General features: G+C 35.4%; 1 protein-coding gene across 3 annotated transcripts in view; it reads left to right on the forward strand.

Moving 5' to 3' along the window:
* Positions 1-22,618, forward strand: part of LOC136031274 (small conductance calcium-activated potassium channel protein 2-like) — a 294,910-nt gene that overhangs the window by 108,697 nt on the left and 163,595 nt on the right. For 2 of the 3 annotated variants that reach the window (XM_065710711.1, XM_065710709.1), the window contains exon 6: positions 3,460-3,600. The exons of the other annotated variant lie outside the window; for it this stretch is intronic. In XM_065710711.1, the coding sequence (XP_065566783.1) occupies positions 3,460-3,600 (141 nt within the window). The remainder of the gene's footprint in view (positions 1-3,459; positions 3,601-22,618) is intronic. 3 annotated transcript variants of the gene reach the window in all.

Consider the following 22,618-nt stretch of genomic DNA (forward strand, 5'->3'; position numbering starts at 1 on the left):
AGCTTTTATCTTCTATATATTTTTTATAAAATTATATCCATTTTCTTATGGACGCTTTCTTCGAATAAAATTTTTTAGGCATCCTAACAACAAAATAATTTTTGCTGAGCAAGTGATTCACAATTTTCTTAGTAAGAAGATGTAGATTATCTTCTCATTTGTATCGTCATGCAGAATAAGTTTCTACCTTAAAATTATAATTCAATAATTGCACGGATGTCATTGAAAGGTCGCGTTGTTGGCGTCGGGATGGGGAAAGCTATCTAATGTTGGATAATTGAAATCTTATTATCATCAATTCAGGCCAGATACCCAATTTGGAACTTTAATTATACAATCCGAAAATGCTTATGCGGCTCTTGCACAAAATAAGCTGCAATATACAAATCTCTATATTAAATTTAAGATGAGGAGAGGGACTGGGGATGCTGGAGGAAATATTGTCCTCTTGAGAAGAGGACACAAAATAAACTTCTTCGTACATACCAGCGGGACCTGAAGTTTATCAATTCGACAGTCAAGCCCCAATGGGAAGATGTATGGGCTGCAGCAAACATGAGGGATGATTCGTGGCTCTTTTTGGATGCCCTGGGTGCCTCTGGTGGCACAGGAGGAACTAAGGATCTAAGGATGATTCCAGTTTTTACAAGTTTCCTCAGGCCTACCCTGCTTCTAAAGTTTTGTGTTGGGTGGTGGAGCGGGCTTTGGAGGGCCTACTGGCATAATTTTATTCTTGAAATATACGGAGAAAATTTGTGCGTGATTCCTTTTCAAAAAGGGGCGGGGGTGCCCACCCTGTCAGTCCTCAGCTTAGATTTTGTTTATTCTCACACAGAGTGTGCGAAAACAAACCTTTTTCAGGACTTACTTAGTTTTACTCTTCTTCACCAATGTTGTACAGTTTACACTTATTTCCATTGAGTTTTTACATGATTTTTACACTGAATATGGGCTTAATTAATTTTTTCACAATTTTCATAAGAAATTAGTACTTGGCTAGTGTTTTAATCGAATTCCTTTAACTCGTTTTGACTTAACTTGCTTTGACACTCAATCATGGTTTTGTCCGTTTTTATACCGAGCCACGGAAATTCTCGAGCTTGGACTTACCTAGTTTTGCAAGTTAACGCACCCCATCCCAGAGATTTCTCAGTTTGAATCTAGCTCGTTTTGGTAGCCAGTCAGGATTACCCTCATTTTTTCAGATATTCTGCAGCTTGGACGTCGGTTGTTTTACTATTTCTCATCCTTTCAGCACTGATGTGGTCCACTTTGAGCTAGCTTGTTTTCACACTGATTTCAAGGCTTAGCTGTATTTTTGCAATGAGTCAGTCCACAGTTAGACTTGCTCTGAATCAGGACTTAGATTGATTTTACACTTAGTCCGTCCACAGCGCTGAATCAGCCCGCAGCTTTGACTCCGTTTTGATTCGCAGATTCAGGACTTGACTTGTTCTGTTTTGAGTCTGGATTTGCCTCATTTTTTCACTGAAACAGTCAGTCTATGGATTTCAGCTCGTTCTGTCATGAGATTAAAAATTGTTGCTGGATTCCGGTTTAGATAAGCTTTAACGATCTTTGTATTAAAAAATTCCGGTGGGAATGAAGAGAGGACGTTAAATTGACTAAAATGCCTCCCGAATTCTTATGACCCTCCTTTCTACGCACAGTGAATATAAAGAAATAGTGGTAGCGCATAAAGTTTACCATTGTCCGCTTCTTCTTGAAGGTCACTGTCAATTTCAGATGCAAATTAGTATTTTTGGAAAGGTGTATGATGCTGTAGGACATTAATCAGAGCTAGTCGACACGATTTTCTGATTAAGAAACTGACCGAAACACGTAATTGAAGTTTTTCTGTGTTTTTTTTTTTCCGGAAACTAAACTATGCTGCTAGTACGCTAACAAAAATGCTGAAACTATCGTAGAATTTAACCAAGAAAGGCTATAAAATGAATTTGATTAGGCCTTGTCAGTGAAAAAGTGAATCCTCTAAGTGTGGTCTTAGTAGATATATGAAGTGGGATTGCTCTTCAGGCCCTATCTCCTTTCTTAAAATATTATGATTTTTAGGAATTACCAGCCACTTGGGATTTCCCCTGTTTATTTTTCAAAGTTAGCCTTCTCTCTTAACCTCTCAAGATATATTTCATCGAATGTAGCAAAGCTTAATTGACAAAGAGGTAACAGTTTGTCTATACTTAAACCTTGAAGTCATCAGATGACAACTATAAGACTTTATTGTGATTCAACTTTATCGATCAAAATTTTGTCCTTTCACAGATAGACTGTATCATTGTTTAGGCTTTTCAAAAGAAACAGGTTAGTCTTTCTTATTACGATATTTTCAGCATTTTTGTTAGCGTACTAGCAGCATAGTTTAGTTTCCGGAAAAAAAAACACAGAAAAACTTCAATTACGTGTTTCGGTCAGTTTCTTAATCAGAAAATCGTGTCTACTAGCTCTGATCAATGTCCTACAGCATCATACACCTTTCCAAAAATACTAATTTGCATCTGAAATTGACAGTGACCTTCAAGCCTGTTTTTACCGAATCAAGCTCAAATCAGGGGATGGTCTTGACGTCAGAAGCAAAGCACTTTGCGAGAGAAGAAGACCCACTTGGAACAAGGGATTTACTAGGTACGATAACCCATGGCCGTACCCGGTAGGTAAAGCCTCCTTTAAGGCTCGAAAGTTTGAGTTTGTGATCCAATGGGTTCTGGGTGAGATGTCAATATCCTTAGCTACCTACCGTATACCTCATACACTGTATACGATATTTCCTTTATCCATCTTTGATGGTTGAATTACGTCCAAAGTTCTGTCTATCTTGCTAAACCTCTACTTTTTTCTTTATTTATTTCCATTTTTCGAATCATATCTTTTCCTGTGCGTCAAGCTTTTGTGCTAGTTGACAGTCTTTCTTCTTTTTTTGTCATTGCTGGTATTCTGAAATAGTGCTCTCCTCTATCCTCTGTCTCCCCCAGCTTGTCTGTGTGTCTCTTTTTCTTATCTCTATCTCTTTTCTTACTCTATTTTTTTCTCTCTCTTTTCATCTCTCTCTCTCTCTCTCTCTCTCTCTCTCTCTCTCTCTCTCTCTCTCTCTCTCTCTCTCTCTCTCTCTCTCTCTCTCTCTCTCTCTCTCTCTCTCTCTCTCTCTCTCTCTCTCTCTGTCTTTCTCTCTCTCTTGATCTTTCTTGTAAATCTTTTCTTGCTATAACTGCAGTCATACGTTTTTATTTAATTTTTTTCTTCGAAAAAAAATTTTCTTACCAAGTGTTGTCATTATGGCTATTCTTATTTTCTGTTTGCTCTAATTTTTGCCCACCAAAAATTGCTTCATTTTTTCAATTCTCCTTTCAGTGCAAGAAAACTCATTGTAGTGTGAGTTGTACCATTCTCAGTTTTGCTTACTCTTATTTCTTCCTGTTCTTTTGTTTTCTATATACTTTCTAGCTATCTCCCAATTACACATGCTCTCGTGGACTCAGCAGTGATAAAACTCAAAATAACCATCGACAGCAGCGAAAGAATCGACTGCAGCGAGCCTTTACTGATGCAGCTAGCGAAACTATCTTTCCAGTGCCATCTATTCCGGTTAGATTATGTTGTTTCTGCTAAAGTTACCCGTTCACGCCATCTAATATCCAGAAAAAGTTCTAAAGCAACTCTATGAATTAATCAGATAGCAAAAGATGATCCTCAAATGCTAGAAAATAGGAGTTTTTTGTTAGGACCTGCCGGCCATTTCATTCAATTAACCGGCCATGGAAAGCAGAAAGATTTATTTTTGGTGTAAACAAATAAAGCCTTGCTTTACTAAGATCGTGCAAGATTTTTATGAAAAACCTAAGTATTCAATTAAAAAAATTTGATCAAATAATAAATTAACGTTGAAATATGTATAGATCCTTTTAATAGACAGTGATAATTCACAAAAAATGCTGGATATTTCGGTCACATGTGCAATGACTGCTGATGACAGTCACTGCACATGTGACCGAAATATCCGGTATTTTCTCTGAATTATAACTGACTATTAAAAGGATTTATCCCTATTTAAAATTTTATATATCGTGATGGAATGACAGTGTAGTTTTCGAGATTATCTGATCAGATAACTAAAAATATCAAATATGACCTTCAATTATTACAATTTTAACGCCATGTTCTTATTAACACTTCTTGTTGGTTACTGAGTTTTACTCTGGAAATTAAAAGTGTTTCAATTCTCAATTCAACGCGATAATCCAAATTTGGGCCGAGATTTGTAAAGATACTAGGCTTATTTTCTTTGTCTTCTCTAGAAAAGATTTTTGACAGAACAGTTCTGTATTTTTTTGCTTTGGATAGAACTTTTTCTGGAATAAAAAACTTGCGAGAACAAGCAAAATTTCACATGTTGTTGTAGTTAGTGGCAGTCAATACTCACTGTTTGCACAAGTATTTAAGGCTTTGTGCTTATAGCAACGTAAAGGTCCTTGTTGGTGAACGTAAGTACCTAGGAAGCTTTTTAGCTGAGTGCGATTTTATGTGCACTAGACTTTTTCTCGTTCACATTATATCTGACACTTTAACCACTATTCAAGAAGTTGGTGAAAAAGTTCACGGTGCCTGTGACTTGGCTGGGGGTTGCTTTTGACTGGGGAGACACATCTCAGGCACTGAACACTGACTTTAAGAAAGCTTGAGCTTACTTGGAACTACAACTTGTTTTTCTTTGTTTACCCAAATATTTGTATTAGGCCAAATCCAATTTACATTTTGGGTTTTTATTGAACTCAGGCCAATTTAGACTAAACCAAACCCAAACTACTTTCAATTGTATTTATTTTTCATTTGTTGGTTGCTGAACAATTGCTCGCAGGCTTAAAAAAAACCTGATTGAGAAGAGAAGAGTCGATAACAGCGTTGCCATTGTGGAACAAGTGTATCTTCCTTTGATACATTTTACAGGTTTTAATACAATATAGTAGAGTTGGAAATTTTTGGGTGAAATCAAATTTGTCGGTACAATTCGATTTTACTTGCTCCCTTCTGACTCGGATATCAATTCAAGATATAGTTTATCGAGATTTTTTTTGTTATGGCAAATTATTAACCTGCTATTCAGATGGTACAAATTATTCTCTTGCAGTAGGCTACAATTTAGTCAGAAAACTGGTTTTTATCCCGAACCGTTTGATAAACGCATTCCTGACCCCAAAAATGAGAAATTTTGTATTTTTTAATGTTAATAACTTTTGACGTGTACCTATGAACTTAAAGTTTTAAATATTTGGGATTAGTGTAAAGTGGGAATTTTTTAATGTAAATTCTGCTTCCAAAGTTTTGTTCTTTGGAGTTCTGATTACTATTAGCCCAGGACGCTTTTTACTAATAATCGAATGTTGGAAGTTATTTCGTGATTATCATCCTTATCTCCAGTTACATCATTGTAGTATTTTCTTCCCTCATCTCCTTTGTTTTTCTTTTTTCGAGAAATGTACAAGTTTGATGTTGTTAGTTTCTTTCTTGTGATTCAATCAAATGCTTAATACGATTTAAAGTAAAGTATGCATCAACAAGTTCGTAATAACAAACTGTAACTAAGGAGCGACAAGGCTCAATAGTAACCGAAACTCTAAAAACAAAATTTAGATTTCATTAGATATATCAAAAAAATTGGCTCATTAGGTTGATTCCATATATATAGGATTTATTAAGTTTACTGCTAAAGGTCAAAAGCTACGAGCCTGAGAAAATTTGCCGGATTTTCAAAATAGGGGAACACATCCCCCGAGAGTCAAGGAATATAAATGAAAATCGCACCGTCAGATTCAGCGTATCTGAGAACCTTGTTTTAGAGGTTTCAAGCTCCGATCTGCAAAAATGTGGAATCTTTTGTTTTTTGCCAGAAGAAAGATCACAGATGCATGTTTATTTGTTTTATTTGTTTATCTGTATGTTTTATTTATTGGTATATCTAGAAAGGGCTCATTCCAAGGAAGTTAAAAGCCTTAGTGCCGTTTTTAAGTGACCAAAAAGTCCACCTACCCCCTTTTTCTTCAAACTCATCCGATTAAAAATCTGAGATAACTAGTTTTTGCAGCAAAGTTGGAAAGTTCAGTAACTATACCTTTGGGAGTAACATGACTCCCCTACCCAGAGCCCTTGGGAGAGGTCTATAGGTCATGAAATTTTCTCATTATTTACGTATCGTATTTGTTATTGGGAAATATACAGACATTTTTCGGGGTGGGGGTGAGTTCTCTGCTGGGGGGATTATCCACGGCGACAATTTTCCTAGGGGTGAGAATTTCTGGAGGGTATACTTTCCAGGGGAAATTTTACATAGGGAAATTTATCAGAATGCCTATATGAAATTCTACTCTAAAGTTCGACTTTTCGTCCCAATTCTTTAAGAACGACTCCTGAAACACAAGGGACGTTTAATTAGAATAATTATCTTTTTTTTAAAGTTCTAAAAAAACTGTACCGTAAAGAGCGAGGTATTGAGGAGACGGCAACCCCTCCGTATCCGTAGTAATTTCTCTTCAGTTTAAATTTTGATGCTGTTCTTTTCTTTCAGATGAAAAAAAACTTGTTCCTTATTTAATAATTAAAAAGGCTCTACATTTTGACAAGTACATGACAAAATTTAACTTCGTACAAGTTTGTTTCTAGATAATTTTTTGTAACTTTATTTCTAGATGATTTAAACAAGTTTTTTGTTCAATTCAACAGGGATAAATCTTGTGATTTTAGTACTTAAACACGTTTCCTTGGGAGATTAAGTAAAACAAAAAATTAGTTTTTTTCAAATAAAGTAGATCTATAGAATTTAGGTCAGTTCACGGGCAAATTAACGCAGCTACAGAATCTATGGAAAATCGAAATCATATTGAAAATATTGTATTCACTCTTTCCTTATAAACGAACTGTAGTAAGGAACGAGCCGGCTCAATAGTAAACGAAACTCTAAAAAACGGAATTTTGATGCTAAAAGATACATCAAAAGAATTAAATTTTTTTGTTGATTTTAAATATATAAGTTTCATCAAATTTATTCTTTGTCATCAAAAGTTACGAGCCTGAGAAAATTTGCCTTATTTTGGAAAATAGGGGAAACACCCCCTAAAAGCCATAGAATCTTAACGAAAATCACACCATCGCATTCAGCGTATCAGAGAACCCTATTGCAAAAATTTCAAGCTCCTATCTACAAAAATGTGGAAAATGTGGAATCACGGGTGCGTGTTTATTTGTCCTTTTTTCTGGGGGTCATCATATCGACCAAGTGGTCCTAGAATGTCAAAAGAGGGCTTATTCTAACGGAAATGAAAAGTTCTAGTGCCCTTTTTAAGTGACCCAAAAAATTGGAGGGCATCTAGGCCCCCTCCCACGCTCAATTTATCCCAAAGTCAACGGATCAAAATTGTGAGATAGCCACAATAACTATGTCTTTGGGGAGGACTTACTCCCCCACTGTCCCTGGGGAAGGGGCTGCAAGTTACAAACTTTGACCAGTGTTTACATACAGTAATGGTTATTGGGGAGTGTACAGACGTTTTCAGGGGGATTTTTTGGTTTGGGGGGGGGGGGTTGAGGGGAGTGGGCTATGTGGGAGGATCTTTCCTTGGAGGAAAATATCATGGGGGAAGAGAGATTCAATGAAAAGGGCGCGGGATTTTCTAGCATTACTATAAAAAAACAATGAAAAAATAAACATAAAAAAGTTTTTTCAATTGAGAGTAAGGAGTAGCATTAAAACTTAAAACGAACAGAGATTATTACGAATATGAGGGTTCTAAAAACACTTTAGCATAAAGAGCGAGGTATTTAGGAGGAGATAAATACCTCGCTCTTTATGCTAAAACATTTTTAGTAACTTCATCTATTTATTCTACGGCCTTTCTGATTCAGGGGTCATTCTTAAAGAATTAGGACAAAACTTAAGATTTAGTGCAAAGAGCGAGGTATTAACGAAGGGACAAACCCCCTCATATACATAATAAAAATATAGGACTATAAAAGTTTGTCACGTAAGTTAATTCTTAAGTTACGTACATTTTTTACTAATAAAAACTTTCGTTAAAAATTAAAAGTTCTAGTTGCCTTTTTAAGTAACCGAAAAAATGGAGGGTAGCTAGGCCTCCTTCCCCACCCCTTATTTCTCAAAATCGTCTGATCAAAACTAAGAGAAAGCCATTTAGCCAAAAAAAAGAATTAATATGCAAATTTCATTTTAACAGTTTATTTGTGGAAAGCCAAAATCAAACATGCATTAATTCAAAAACGTTCAGAAATTAAATAAAAAAAACTAATTTTTTTAAATCAAAGTAAGGAGTGACATTAAAACTTAAAACGAACAGAAATTATTCTGTATATGAAATGGGTTGTCCCCTCCGCAATCCCTCACCCTTTACGCTAATGTTTGACTGTTTGCCACAATTCTACTTCTTAAAACAATTAAAAACTTTAGCGTAAAGAGCGAGGGATTGCGGAGGGGAAAACCCTTTTCAAATACGGAGTAATTTCTGTTCGTTTTAAGTTTTTATGTCGCTCCCTACTTTCAGTTAAAAAAATTAGTTTTTTTTATTTAATTTTATCCAAAATCACCAGGAAATTCTGCTACAAATTCTAATTTTTAGTTCGATGTCAACAGATTTTCATACCCAAATCTTGATATAATCTTATTTAAAACCTTTTTTGTCTGTGGTATTGGGCATTGATACTTTTTGTTATAAGGGTGTTGGACGAAACCCTTGCAAAAAAGAAAAGTTTGGAGAACCTTAGTAGCCAGCAAAATAGAAAAAAGTATCAGATCTGTGTGAAGTTCCAATCTTACAACTGTGAACAATTAGGACGGAAAAAGCTGCCGGATCTTCGGTGTCATGTACTAGATCCATGACATTTTGGTGGCACCTAATGGGTTATGGAAAATTCTACCGAATCTGAAACGCCATCTATGGATTTTCTACGAAAAACTTCCAATGGCTAAAGGATGGCTAATGGCTAATGGCAAAAAAGCTATTGGAAACACTGCTTCTATTATGAAACTTCTTCGTCTAGAAGATATCTATAGAAGTAAACAAGATGCTACCAAGTTTTTTCAGGATAGATGTGTTTTGCATAGCCCCCGAAAATTTACCCTTGATCACAAGATTATTCAAACATAAATTCTTTGGAGCAGGTTTTGCTTGAAACGAGGTTGCAGTGAACATAAATCAGTTCGTGGTTAGCACCTATTTAGCCAACTCATAACTCCCGTTTCGTAAAATTTTGCTGTAATCCTCTCAGTGTACGCCCGTGATTCCCAACGCGGGGCATAGCCCCCACCGGTGGGGCATGGTAACATTTTTGTGGGTCATTGGTAGGGCATGTATCCTTTGTGTGACTATACTTTAAAACTTTAATTTTGAAAAAATAATTATGTGAATGACCCGACATTTAAATCGAATTGTTCGTGGTAACGAACTGTAGTACGGAGCGACCCGGCTCAATAATAACCAAAAATCCAAAAAACCGAATTTTATATCAATAGTTACATCAAAAGGATCAAATTTTAATGCTGATTTTAAATATGTAAGTTTCATCAACTTTTGTCTTACCCATTGAAAGGTAAGAGCCTGAGAAAATTGGTGTTATCATAGAAAATAGGGGGGAACACCCTCTAAAAGTCATATAATCGTAATGAAAATAACAATATCAGATTCAGCATACCAGAGAACCCAAGTGTAGGAGTTTCAAGCTCCTATCTACAAAAATGCGGAATTTTGCATTTTTTGCCATAAGACAGATCACGGATGCGTATTTTTTTTTTTTTTTCAGGGGTGATCGTATCGACCCACTTGTCATAGAATGTAGCAAGAGGGCTCATTCTAAGGGAAATTAAAATTTCTAGTGCCCTTTTTGAGTGACCAAAATAATGGGAGGGCACCTAGATTCCCTCCCACGTACATTTTTTCTCCAAAGTTGTCGGATCAAAATTTTGAGATAGCCATTCTGTTTAGCTTAGTCGAAAACTTAATAACTATATCTTTGGGGACAACTTAATCCCCCATAGTCCCTAGGGGAGGGGCTGCTAAACTATGACCATTGTTCACATATAGTAATGGTTTTTATGAAGTGTACAGACGTTTTCAGAGGGACTTTTTTGCGCTGGGGTGGGGGAGGAGGTTGTGTGAGAGGATCTTTCCATGGAGGAATTTGTCACGAGGGAAAATAATTTCCTTGAAGGATACCTTGCTCTTTACGCTAAAGTATTCTTAGTAATTTCAACTGTTTATTCTACAGCCTTTGTGATTTGGGGGTCACTCTTAAAGATTTGGGACAAAAATTCAAGCTTTAGTGTAAACAGCGAGGTATTGACAAAATTTAAATTTTGTTTTATTTATTCATGTGCGGTTAGCTAAAATCAAAACATGCATTAAGTCAAAAATGTTCAGAAATTAAATAAAAAAAACAAGTTTTTTAACTGCAAGTAAGGAGCGACATTAAAACTTAAAACGAACAGAAATTATTCCGTATATAAAAAGGGCTGTCCCCTCCTCAGCGCCTCGCTCTTTACGCTAAAGTTTTTTTTTTATTGTTTTAAAAAGTAGAGTTGTGACAAAGAGTCAAACTGTAGCGTAAAGAGCGAGGCGTTGAGGAGGGGACAGCCCCTTTCATATACGGAATAATTTCTGTTCGTTTTAAGTTTTAATGTCGCTCCTTACTTGCAGTTAAAAAACTTGTTTTTTTTATTTAATAGATATAAAGAGCAAAAAAGATACCTGATAGTATTGCAATGACTTTATAAGTTGTAGGCCTATGATAGGCCTTGAATTCAGGCAAAATTTTATAGAAAGTATAAAATACGCCGAGAGGACGGCCCCCCGAAAAAAAAAAGAAGTTGATGGTTTTTTAAGATTCTTTCTGGTGAATAGGCGTAAAATTATCAACACTAAAATTTAAATACCATGAGGATTTTAAAATTTTCTAGATAGGGCATTGCCCAAAATTGGTTAGAAATCAATGGTGTTCGCCATCATTCAATTGCTTGTCCAATATCAGGGCAAGAAACAGTTCCTTCTTTTTTAATTCTACTTCGACGGTTTTAATTCACATTTTTGCTATGGTAATTTCTCCTTCAAACTTTCTGCTGCATGGTTATTTTCTTTATAGTGCTTTTAATAAATTATTAGTAAAGGAACAATTACAATAGATCCATAGTGAGGAAGAGGTTCTTTACAAAATGAAAATTCAACGTTTGTCTGTTTTGTGAAACTGGTTGTCATGGTAGTGGCAGCCTCGTGAATGGCGATGCACTGTTCATAATATTGGAGTCTTGAAATAAGAAAAAATATATCATATGCGAAATACTGTAGCATCAGTCAAAAACTTTCACTCGCCAATCCTATTTTCCGAAAACGAGATTTGAAACTTCTACCTTCAATTCTCTCATAACTATTTCATTAATGAACATTTACCTTACTAATTGACTTAGATGCTTTTAATTAATAATGATATGTTAATACCTTGGACGAGAAGAAATATTTATTTTGTGAGGAAGACTTAGTGATAGTACTAAAAGAATTAAAAAATAATAAGGCCCCAGATGTAGATAGTGTGGTAAATGAGTTTCTTAAATATTGTGGCTCAAAGGTTAGAAATAAGATACTGAAGATTATGAATGTGATCTTTAAAAAAGGGGAAAGTACCTATGGATTTTAGGAAAACCTTAGTTAAACCACTGTATAAGAGAGGTAATAAGAGTGAGTGAGGTAATTATCTAGGCATTAGCCTGGTTTTTGTAGATAGCAAATTACTTAGTAATATGATACTTTTTAGACTAGACTGAGAGGCGCTGTAGATTAAGATATAAAAGAAGAATAGTGCGGTTTTAGAAAGGGTAGAGGATGTGTCGACCAAATTTTCACTCTTAAGTCTTTTCACTCTGAGAAGTGCCTGAGTTATCAAACACCTTTAGTCCTCGGTTGTATAGATTATGAGCAAGCGTTCAATTCTGTAGATAGAGGAGCTTTAGCGAAGGTGTTATCCTCGTATTGTATACCAGAAAAATACACTAAAGTGATTAGTGCTATGTACGAGAACAACACTACAGCAGTTATAATAGGAAACGATGTTAGCAGCTGATTTCGTATTAAATCAGATGTTAAGCTGGGTTGTGGCATATCCCTTTTTGTATGGATCATTTTGATGGACTTTTTCCCTGGGCTTAGATTATGCTGATGATTTAAGCATCCTAGATGAAAGTTTGAGCAAAGTGAATGAAATTTTAGAGGTTTTGCGAGTTCACGGTGCCAGACTAGGTTTGAAAATTATTGTTAAGAAGACTAAGTCGCTATGGCTAGGAATAAGTGAGGATGAAAAGGTGACGTTGGGTAACGAAAAAATGGATCAGGTGGAATACTTCGCTTTCCTTGGTAGTATTATTAGTAGGGACGGTGGGGGCTGTGAAGATGTTAAAAATAGAATAGCCAAGGCTCAGGGTGCTTTTTCACAGCTATTTAAAGCTTGAAAGAAAAGGAAAATAAGTCTGCAGACCAAGACAAGAATATTGGAAGATAAAGTGATGACAGTGATCAAATATGGTTCTGAAGCGTAGATGCTCCGAAAAACCGAGGAAGATTTACTATATATTTTTCAGAGATTTTACCTACAGATTGTTCTGGGTATCCGGCTGACGGACAGTATTCCAAACACTAGGCTGTACGAAAAGTGTGGTTCAGTCCCATTTTCTTGGGCTATAACGAGAGAAAGGTTGAGATGGCTAGGGCATGTTTTGGGGATGTAGGCTGACAGATTGCCTAATATTGTCCTTTTCGTCCAACCAATTAGGGTTAAACTGAAAGCAAATCGTCAGCGGTTGGGGGTGGGGGGCGCTATATAGAAGAATTTAAGGGAAATGAGAACTTCTTGGGAGGGTATAAAGAAGGGGGCTTGAAATAGATTGGGATGTAGGACGAGCGTGCGTAGCTGTGTTGGCCTCAGGCGGGTTGATACTGCGGTGAGTTGTCAGTAGTAGTAGTAGTAGTAGTAGGTATTTTGACGAATAAATACTTATTTGACATGATTACTGCAGTTTTAAACAATATACATATCTAGATCTAGATCCAAACAAAACCTAATTTTTCCTATAAAGAACTTCAGCGTAGATTCACTAGGACATTGCCAAAAAACATTCTTACGCATTATTAAAGTACTTAACTTCAATTTTTCCTTTTCCCCAAAGTTTCCTGTGTGTCAGTAAACGCCCATGGCCTACTTTTTTGGGGTGGCCCTTTAGGACGCTCTAGCATGCATTTCCTTATGAGATGGATGTATCAAAATTCATTGTTTTGGATGCAGTTTTAATTTTTCTTTTAAGAAAGCAAGATTGTAAATAAAATACAAAAATGTTATAACACTGATTGGAAAGTTCTTGACCGATAACTATGTTTATATTCTTCTATTATTTTTCTACGAAGTTCATCTCAAATAACTTGATGCCTCTGCAGATTCTTGGCTGGAATTTTTTCAGATCCCTCTTAGGAGAAGGGTTGAATGTTTCAATTACACAATTACTGAAAAAAAGACAAGGCAGAAAATAGAAGAAAGAAAAATTGAAAGTATATTAAAAATGAATAGACAAAGAGAGGGGGAAATGTATATGGAGCAGTTAAAAATACCCCACACAAGGACATAAAAAAATGTCATAAATGCGCGAATAAGCAGCTATCTGTTTTTCATTTCTTAAATAAGTCCCTGATGCACAAGAATGAAATCTTTCTATAAGATTTATTTATTAGAACTAAAAAGAATAATTTGCGAGGTTGAATATCTAATAAAGTCTTGGTTTTAATTGCAAAAAAAAACTATAATGATTATAATTTCCGCTACATTTATTGGACAAACTTTTTATTGTTGTTTACTCTTAAGTAAACAGTAAAATCTTTCTCGTTGCTAAAGAAATGTTAAAAGAGAGCAATAATAACAATACTTAAAATATTTATTTTTCTCAATTCGTAAGTAAAAAATTAATGCACAGTCCAGGAGAAAATTAACGAAACAGAGACAAATATTCAAAAAAAAGTGTGGAAACACAACAGGCACTATGATGTACCAAAAACATTAAAAAGTTTTCTTACGCCCTTAATGGCGTTATAAAAACTATAATAATACAAATAAATCTTAATTTAAACAAACTATTGAACAGACAGAATGCTTTATATCACCACTTCTAATAGACAAATAAGTCGGTGGGATAGACACCTTTTATGTAGCTCCGTTGAAGTAAAAAAAAAAATGTTTTTGAATATACTATACAAAACCATCGTATATTTAACTTAAAATATCTTACTGAATATATTTTATCTAAATTTATAGTAATTAATAAACTGATATACGAACAGCCATCTGAACCGTTTGTGGGCTGAGGCACCCAATGCTATGTTTGGATCCAAAACAGTGCTTGCTGTATTCTTTTTCTTTTTTTTGCTTTAAGACGTTGCTACCCAAATCGCAAACCAATCAAAATCGTGTTGAAAAATTTGTCTTTATAGGTTTTTAGATTTCAAAGCAAAAACATGAGATAAATAAACAATCTTGAAGGCGAGCAGACTTTGGAGATGGGTATATTTAAATAAAGAGGTTATTCTGAAGGCTTATGTAAGAGCTACATTTTATAAGACAGAGCTTACTAGCAGTTCTAATTTTTTTCCATTTTCAATTCAATTCAGGTTATCTATCAAAATCTAACTTATTTATTATTCCAAGCTCGATTTTAATTTATTTTTTTAAAGAAAATACCGTTTCTGTGATTTTATACGGATTCTAAACAGTTACCAATGCTTGGACTATATACAGTTTTTTTTTATTCGTATTTCCTTCAACTAGCTGTTGCTAACTTTAAATTCCCACTATGTCAACTCCTGCCGTTCATACTATCTTCGTCCTTACTCATCTCCTAGTCTTCTATTAAAATTGTAGAATGCGCGGAGAGAAGGCAGAATTAATCTGTCAGCCTAGCGATACCGTGGTCAGTGTTTCCTCTGCTTGGAGGACTGGCAGATATGTAAAAGCGTTGCCGAGTAAATTTATTTCATGGGAAATGCAGAGAGTTTAGGAAAGCTCCGAAGTCGGGTTAGTTTAGCTGTTTTTTTTTTAAAATGCAAAGTTTCAAATATCTGTTTTAAACAAAATGTTGATAGATTATGCTTGAATAATCTATTTGGGCACAGTTTTGCATCATTGAGCTATCTGAAAGGTTAGAAAATATGTATTTCTTTGAGGATAAAATTATATCATGAATATTTACTTTTCAAAACTGCTATGTCCACTTAGTAAATTTGCAAAATCTAGGTTATGGTCTCTTGTCAGGTACTTTCTTTAAGGCAACAAATGTGTTCACATTCAGGGTTGTAGCTTAGCAATGCGTGGGAATATATTACTGCTATATGTAAAACTTTGGTAATAAGTAGATAGATCCTTTTAAAATTCAATTTTTTTTCAACTGAAAGTAAGGAGCAACAATAAAACTTAAAATGGACAGAATATATTACGTATATGAGGGGTATTGCTCCTCCTCAAAACCTCACTCTTTACGCTAAAGTTTTTAGTACTTTTGAAAAAGCTTCTTATTGTTCTAATTAAACGGGCATAGTTTTTCAGCAGTTGTTCTTAAAGAATTGGGACAGAATTCAAACTTTAGCGTAAAGAGTGAGATTTTGAGAAGGAGCAACCCCCCTCATATACGTAATAATTGCTGTTCGTTTTAAATTTTAATTTGACTCCTTACTTTCAATTGAAAAAACTTTTTTTTTTTCTGGTTGTGTTTAAAAATCTGACTACACCTCCACGGAAAAATCCCTCCTCGCGTAAAATTGAGTTGGCAAAGAGAAAGCAAGGCATAAGAGTTTGAATAGAATCTGGAATAGAATTTTGTGGGAATTCTGGCTAATTCCCACAGTGTAAAATTTCTACTGAAAACTTCCCTTCTCATGGAGAATTATCCTTGTAGAAAGTACCACCAGCAGAAAATTCCCACCCGAAAAATGTATGCAAACTTCCCAATAATAAATACTATGCGTAAGCAATGGTGAAATTTTGTAACTTAAAGACCTTTCCCCTGGGGGTGTGGGGGTCATGGTATCACCAGAGGCATGGCTATTTGGGCTTTCAACTATTTTGAACAAAACGCCTATCTCAAAATTTTGATCGGACGACTTTAAGAAAATAAAAGGCATGGGATGGGGTACAAATGAGCCCTTTACCGATTTTCTAGTACCACTGGATCGATACGATCACCGCTGGAAAAAAAATAAAATGAACACGCATCCCTGATTATTCTTTTGGCAAAAAATACAAAATTCCACACTTTTACAGATAGGAGCTTGATACCTCTACAGTAGGGTTCTCTGATACACTGGATTTGATTGTATGATTTTCATTAGGTTTCTATGACTTTTGAGGGATGTTTCCTTTTTTTTCGAAAATTAGGCAAATATTCTCAGGCTCGTAACCTTTGAGGATAAGACTAAACTTAAACTGAAGCTTATATATTTGAAATTAACATAATTAACATTAACATAGACTTCTTTAAATGACCAGAAACGAGGGAATTGGTTACATGTGCCAGCTATATATGCCTTTTAATATGCTATATTAGAGAGTCATTAGTCCAAGAGCTTGGGAGTGTGAGTTTTAAGTAGTTCACAAAAAAGCTTTTTGGCCATTTTCCATGGCCAGTTTTTACGCAAATTATTATTTTTTTTTTGTGGTAGGGTCCCTATGAACAATGAACATAAGTATACAAGTTTCAAGTTGATCATAAAACAGCTTTTCCCATTATTTTGTAGGAGGGGGCATTTCCCCTAGTAGATATTTTGAAGTTGTATTTGTGAACAATATTTGATCTTTAAGAGGAGTGCTTAGTTTTTCCTAAGGCAAACTTTTGCGAACAACTGTAAAAGTTTCCAAATAATTTCAGATTTTTTTTTTTTAAGGGAGGTATGACCACGCAGGTGTGCATATTTTTTTTTTGTCGGGGAAGGAGGGAGGTGAGCTAAGCTCATCAAGATCCAATGAAAAAAGTGAATTATACAACAACGGAGTAGATGATCTCTTTCTGTGTGTGAGTGCACTCCAGGCATGAGCGCAATCAATTTTTACTACAGCTAATATTTATTCTACGGTTGTACTTGTAAATAACAGGTCCGCATTTTGGACAACAGCTATAAATATATTTTGGTACTTGTGCATTATAACCACTTACTCCAGTTCAGGCTTTTAAAACTCGAGAATCAGCCGGTTTCTTCATTAGTTTCTTTGTTACTTTAGAAACAAATTTGGGCTATATATTTGCAAATTAGGGGAGAAGGGTAAGGTATAGTGAGTCTGCATAAAAAATGTGTTATGTACAATTATTCTGCTTAATATGAAGTAAGAAGTGTTTTCCAACTTCTAACTGTTCAAATGCTTTACCATCACCCATAATGTACAAATATGCCGCCCTAATTATATATTTCCCATCGATTTTGTCACTTGTCTTTGTCTTGTCTCACGCTAAGCTGAAAGAAACTAAAGAGGAGTCCGATTTATTCTCAAATTTTACACAGCAGAAACTTCAATGGGTGGTGTGTAAAAACAAGTACCGATGTTTCAATAAGGGCCATAAGATCGAAGGACGAAATGAATATGACCAAAAATACATTTAAAAATAATTGAAAATACAGCAGTCTGGACTAGCCACCAATTTATTTGCCAAGCATTGTAAAATAAAAATGCTTTTAATTTGTTGAAAATATTGGAAGTAGAAATTGTGCCATTATAGAGGGTATTAGTGGCTTTATTAATCTATATATATAAAAATAAGTTGTCTGTCTGTGTGTCTGTCTGTCTGTCAGGTGACGTCATGTTTCTGTGTTGACTGACGTCATGTTTTCGACTGACGAAATTACAGACTGGGACATCGGGACACAAATGACGACCGGGACACCAGCACATAGGGAATATAAATGACGACCGGGACACTCAAAGAGAAAGCGACCGGGACACAAGGAATGTTCGATTAGCAATCATCATCAACAAAGCACCGGGACACAAATGACGACCGGGACACAGGGAGTATAAATGACGACCAGGACATAAGTAAAAAAAAAAACTAAAAAAACTAAAAAAAGGTAAAAACTACAAAAAAACTAAAAAGAAAAAAAAACTAAAAACTAATAAAAAAACAAAAAAAGCTAAAAAACTAAAAAAACTAAAAAAGAAAAAAAAATAAAAAAAGGAAAAAAAAGGAAAAATAAAGGAGAAAAACAAAACTAAAAAAAAATAAAAATAAAAAAAAACTAAAAAGAAAAAAAGGGGAAAAATACAAAAATTTATTTCATCATATACCATTTCAAAAACGAATGTATATACAGACCGGGACACCGGGATACAAATGACGACCGGGACACAGGGAATATAAATGACGACCGGGACACAGGGACACAACTACAACGGGGATGCCGGGGGGCACAGGGGGATATATAAATGACGACAGGGACACAGGGAATGTTCGATTAGCAATCACCATCAACAAAGCTCAAGGGCAATCATTAGAATCATGAGGTATAACTACAAAAACTAAAAAAAGGTAAAAAACTAAAAACTAAAAAAAAGACCAATTCAAAAACGAATGTATATACAGACCGGGACACCGGGACACAAATGACGACCGGGAAACCAGGACACAAGGAATATAAATGACGCCCGGGACACTCAAAGAGAAATCACAGACTGGGACACCGGGACACAAATGACGACCGGGATACAGGGAATATAAATGACGACCGGGACACAGGGACACAACTACAACAGGGACGCCGGGGGGCACAGGGGGGTATATAAATGATGACGGCGACACAGGGAATGGTCGATTAGCAATCACCATCAACGAAGCTCAAGGGCAATCATTAGAATCATGAGGTATAGATCTGAATACGGATTGTTTTCCCATGGACCATTATATGTTGCATGTTCAAGAGTCGGTAAACCTGACAATCTATTTATATGCACAGACAATGGGACAGCAAAGAATGTTGTATATTCGCAGGTTTTACGTAGTTAAAAATATATATATATATATATATATATATATATATATATATATATCTATATGCACAGGTGGGACATAGGGACACAACTACAATGGCGCGTAACTAATATGGCGCGTAACGACTTACGCGCGCAGGGGGCTTGGGGGGGGGGCGCGAAGCGCCCCCACCTACTAGGTGTTGGGGTGGCGCGAAGCGCCACCCCAACAGCTAGTTATAAATATTAAAATCTTTTTGAAAATCTTCTTCTTGCTGCATAAGATTCATTACATATTAAAAACGATGTGGTTTAAATATCGATGGTTTACACTCTGGGGAAAGCTGGGACACCTTGAAAATCGTTAAGATTCAGTTCAGCTCCAGTTCAGGCTTTTAAAACTCGAGAATCAGCCGGTTTCTTCATTAGTTTCTTTCTTACTCTAGAAAAAAATTTGGGCTATATATTTGCAAATTAGTGGAGAAGGGTGAGGTATAGTGGGTCTGCATAAAATATTTGTTAGGTACAATTATTCTGCTTTATATGAAGTAAGAAGTGTTTTCCAACTTCTTACTATTCAAATGCTTTACCATCACCCATAATGTACAAATATGCCGCCCTAATTATATATTTCCCATCGATTTTGTCACTTGTCTTTGTCTTGTCTCACGCTAAGCTGAAAGAAACTAAAGAGGAGTCCGATTTATTCTCAAATTTTACACAGCATAAACTTCAATGGGTGGTGTGTAAAAACAAGTACCGATGTTTCAATAAGGGCCATAAGATCGAAGGACAAAATGAATATGACCAAAAATACATTTAAAAATAATTGAAAATACAAATATATTTACCAAATTTTAATAGATTAAAGTTTGAAAAGTAATTCCAAGCTTGTCATAACAGTTTTGTAGCAAATTCTGTAAAACGAAAAATGTAATTATTTTATTACTCGTTTGGTGCGAAGAAATTACCTTTTAGAAATCTCAATACCTAGGAATATAGAAATGCCAAAGTTCGTTTGTCTCAAATGCATATAGCAAATTTTCACCTTGTTCGCTTATATTCCGCAGTCTGGACTAGCCACCAATTTATTTGCCAAGCATTGTAAAATAAAAATGCTTTTAATTTGTTGAAAATATTGGAAGTAGAAATTGTGCCATTATAGAGGGTATTAGTGGCTTTATTAATCTATATATATAAAAATAAGTTGTCTGTCTGTGTGTCTGTCTGTCTGTCAGGTGACGTCATGTTTCTGTGTTGACTGACGTCATGTTTTCGACTGACGAAATTACAGACTGGGACATCGGGACACAAATGACGACCGGGACACCAGCACATAGGGAATATAAATGACGACCGGGACACTCAAAGAGAAAGCGACCGGGACACAAGGAATGTTCGATTAGCAATCATCATCAACAAAGCACCGGGACACAAATGACGACCGGGACACAGGGAGTATAAATGACGACCAGGACATAAGTAAAAAAAAAAACTAAAAAAACTAAAAAAAGGTAAAAACTACAAAAAAACTAAAAAGAAAAAAAAACTAAAAACTAATAAAAAAACAAAAAAAGCTAAAAAACTAAAAAAACTAAAAAAGAAAAAAAAAGAAAAAAAGGAAAAAAAAGGAAAAATAAAGGAGAAAAACAAAACTAAAAAAAAATAAAAATAAAAAAAACTAAAAAGAAAAAAAGGGGAAAAATACAAAAATTTATTTCATCATATACCATTTCAAAAACGAATGTATATACAGACCGGGACACCGGGATACAAATGACGACCGGGACACAGGGAATATAAATGACGACCGGGACACAGGGACACAACTACAACGGGGATGCCGGGGGGCACAGGGGGATATATAAATGACGACGGGGACACAGGGAATGTTCGATTAGCAATCACCATCAACAAAGCTCAAGGGCAATCATTAGAATCATGAGGTATAACTACAAAAACTAAAAAAAGGTAAAAAACTAAAAACTAAAAAAAAGACCAATTCAAAAACGAATGTATATACAGATCGGGACACCGGGACACAAATGACGACCGGGAAACCGGGACACAAGGAATGTAAATGATGCCCGGGACACTCAAAGAGAAATCACAGACTGGGACACCGGGACACAAATGACGACCGGGACACAGGGAATATAAATGACGACCGGGACACAGGGACACAACTACAACGGGGACGCCGGGGGGCACAGGGGGATATATAAATGATGACGGCGACACAGGGAATGGTCGATTAGCAATCACCATCAACAAAGCTCAAGGGCAATCATTAGAATCATGAGGTATAGATCTGAATACGGATTGTTTTCCCATGGACCATTATATGTTGCATGTTCAAGAGTCGGTAAACCTGACAATCTATTTATATGCACAGACAATGGGACAGCAAAGAATGTTGTATATTCGCAGGTTTTACGTAGTTAAAAATATATATATATATATATATATATATATATATATATATATATGTATATATATATATATATATATATATATATATATATATATATATATATATATATATATATATATATATATCTATATGCACAGGTGGGACATAGGGACACAACTACAATGGCGCGTAACTAATACGGCGCGTAACGACTTACGCGCGCAGGGGGCTTGGGGGGGGGCGCGAAGCGCCCCCACCTACTAGGTGTTGGGGTGGCGCGAAGCGCCACCCCAACAGCTAGTTATAAATATTAAAATCTTTTTGAAAATCTTCTTCTTGCTGCATAAGATTCATTACATATTAAAGACGATGTGGTTTAAATATCGATGGTTTACACTCTGGGGAAAGCTGGGACAACTTGAAAATCGTTAAATTCGAAAAATTATCTTTTTTAAAGACCACTCATCCTCCTGACCATTTGCCGTGTAATAACTACTGAAAAACCGTCGCTAAGAATACATTATTTACATTGAAGCATTTGGATTCTTAATTTACTAGAACTTAGTAACACAGTCTCTCCTTAAGCTACAATATTTTTTTACTGAAATGCTTATTTTACTATTCTGGGGTTAATCGAAGCCAGGCTAATATAAAAAGCGACAAGCGTCATAGCTATGTTGCTGTTGTTTAGTATTTCTTTTAAGTTTAGAATATTAAATGAATCCACTATGAACCAGCTGTTTTTATTAATTCTTTTGGCGAAAGATCAAGCACATGGTATTATCGACCTTTTTCTGTAATGAATCATAAATTTGCATAATGTAGGATTGTTATCTTTTTCTTATTATTGTTTCAAGATTAAAATAGCCGAATTTAGGACCTTTAAATATGAACATGATAAGCCAAGTAACACTTACTTAGAGTTACTTGCTTTGAAAACTTTTGAAGTAATATTTTTAACAATTCTTGTTTGCATTTTTTTTTGTGTACACACGGTAGATAAGCTAAACTTATCATTTTCCATATAAAATAGACAGCGCTTTGGCACTGGAATGAAATATAAGACCCTTTGCTGTTTACTACAACTTCAATCTCCATGCCATTCTCAGTGGAATGCTGATGGCATTGCTAAGTATTGGCAAATCCCTTCGCTTTGGTAGA

This window comes from Artemia franciscana, chromosome 9, assembly GCF_032884065.1.
Source record: "Artemia franciscana chromosome 9, ASM3288406v1, whole genome shotgun sequence".
Classification (NCBI taxonomy): domain Eukaryota; kingdom Metazoa; phylum Arthropoda; class Branchiopoda; order Anostraca; family Artemiidae; genus Artemia; species Artemia franciscana.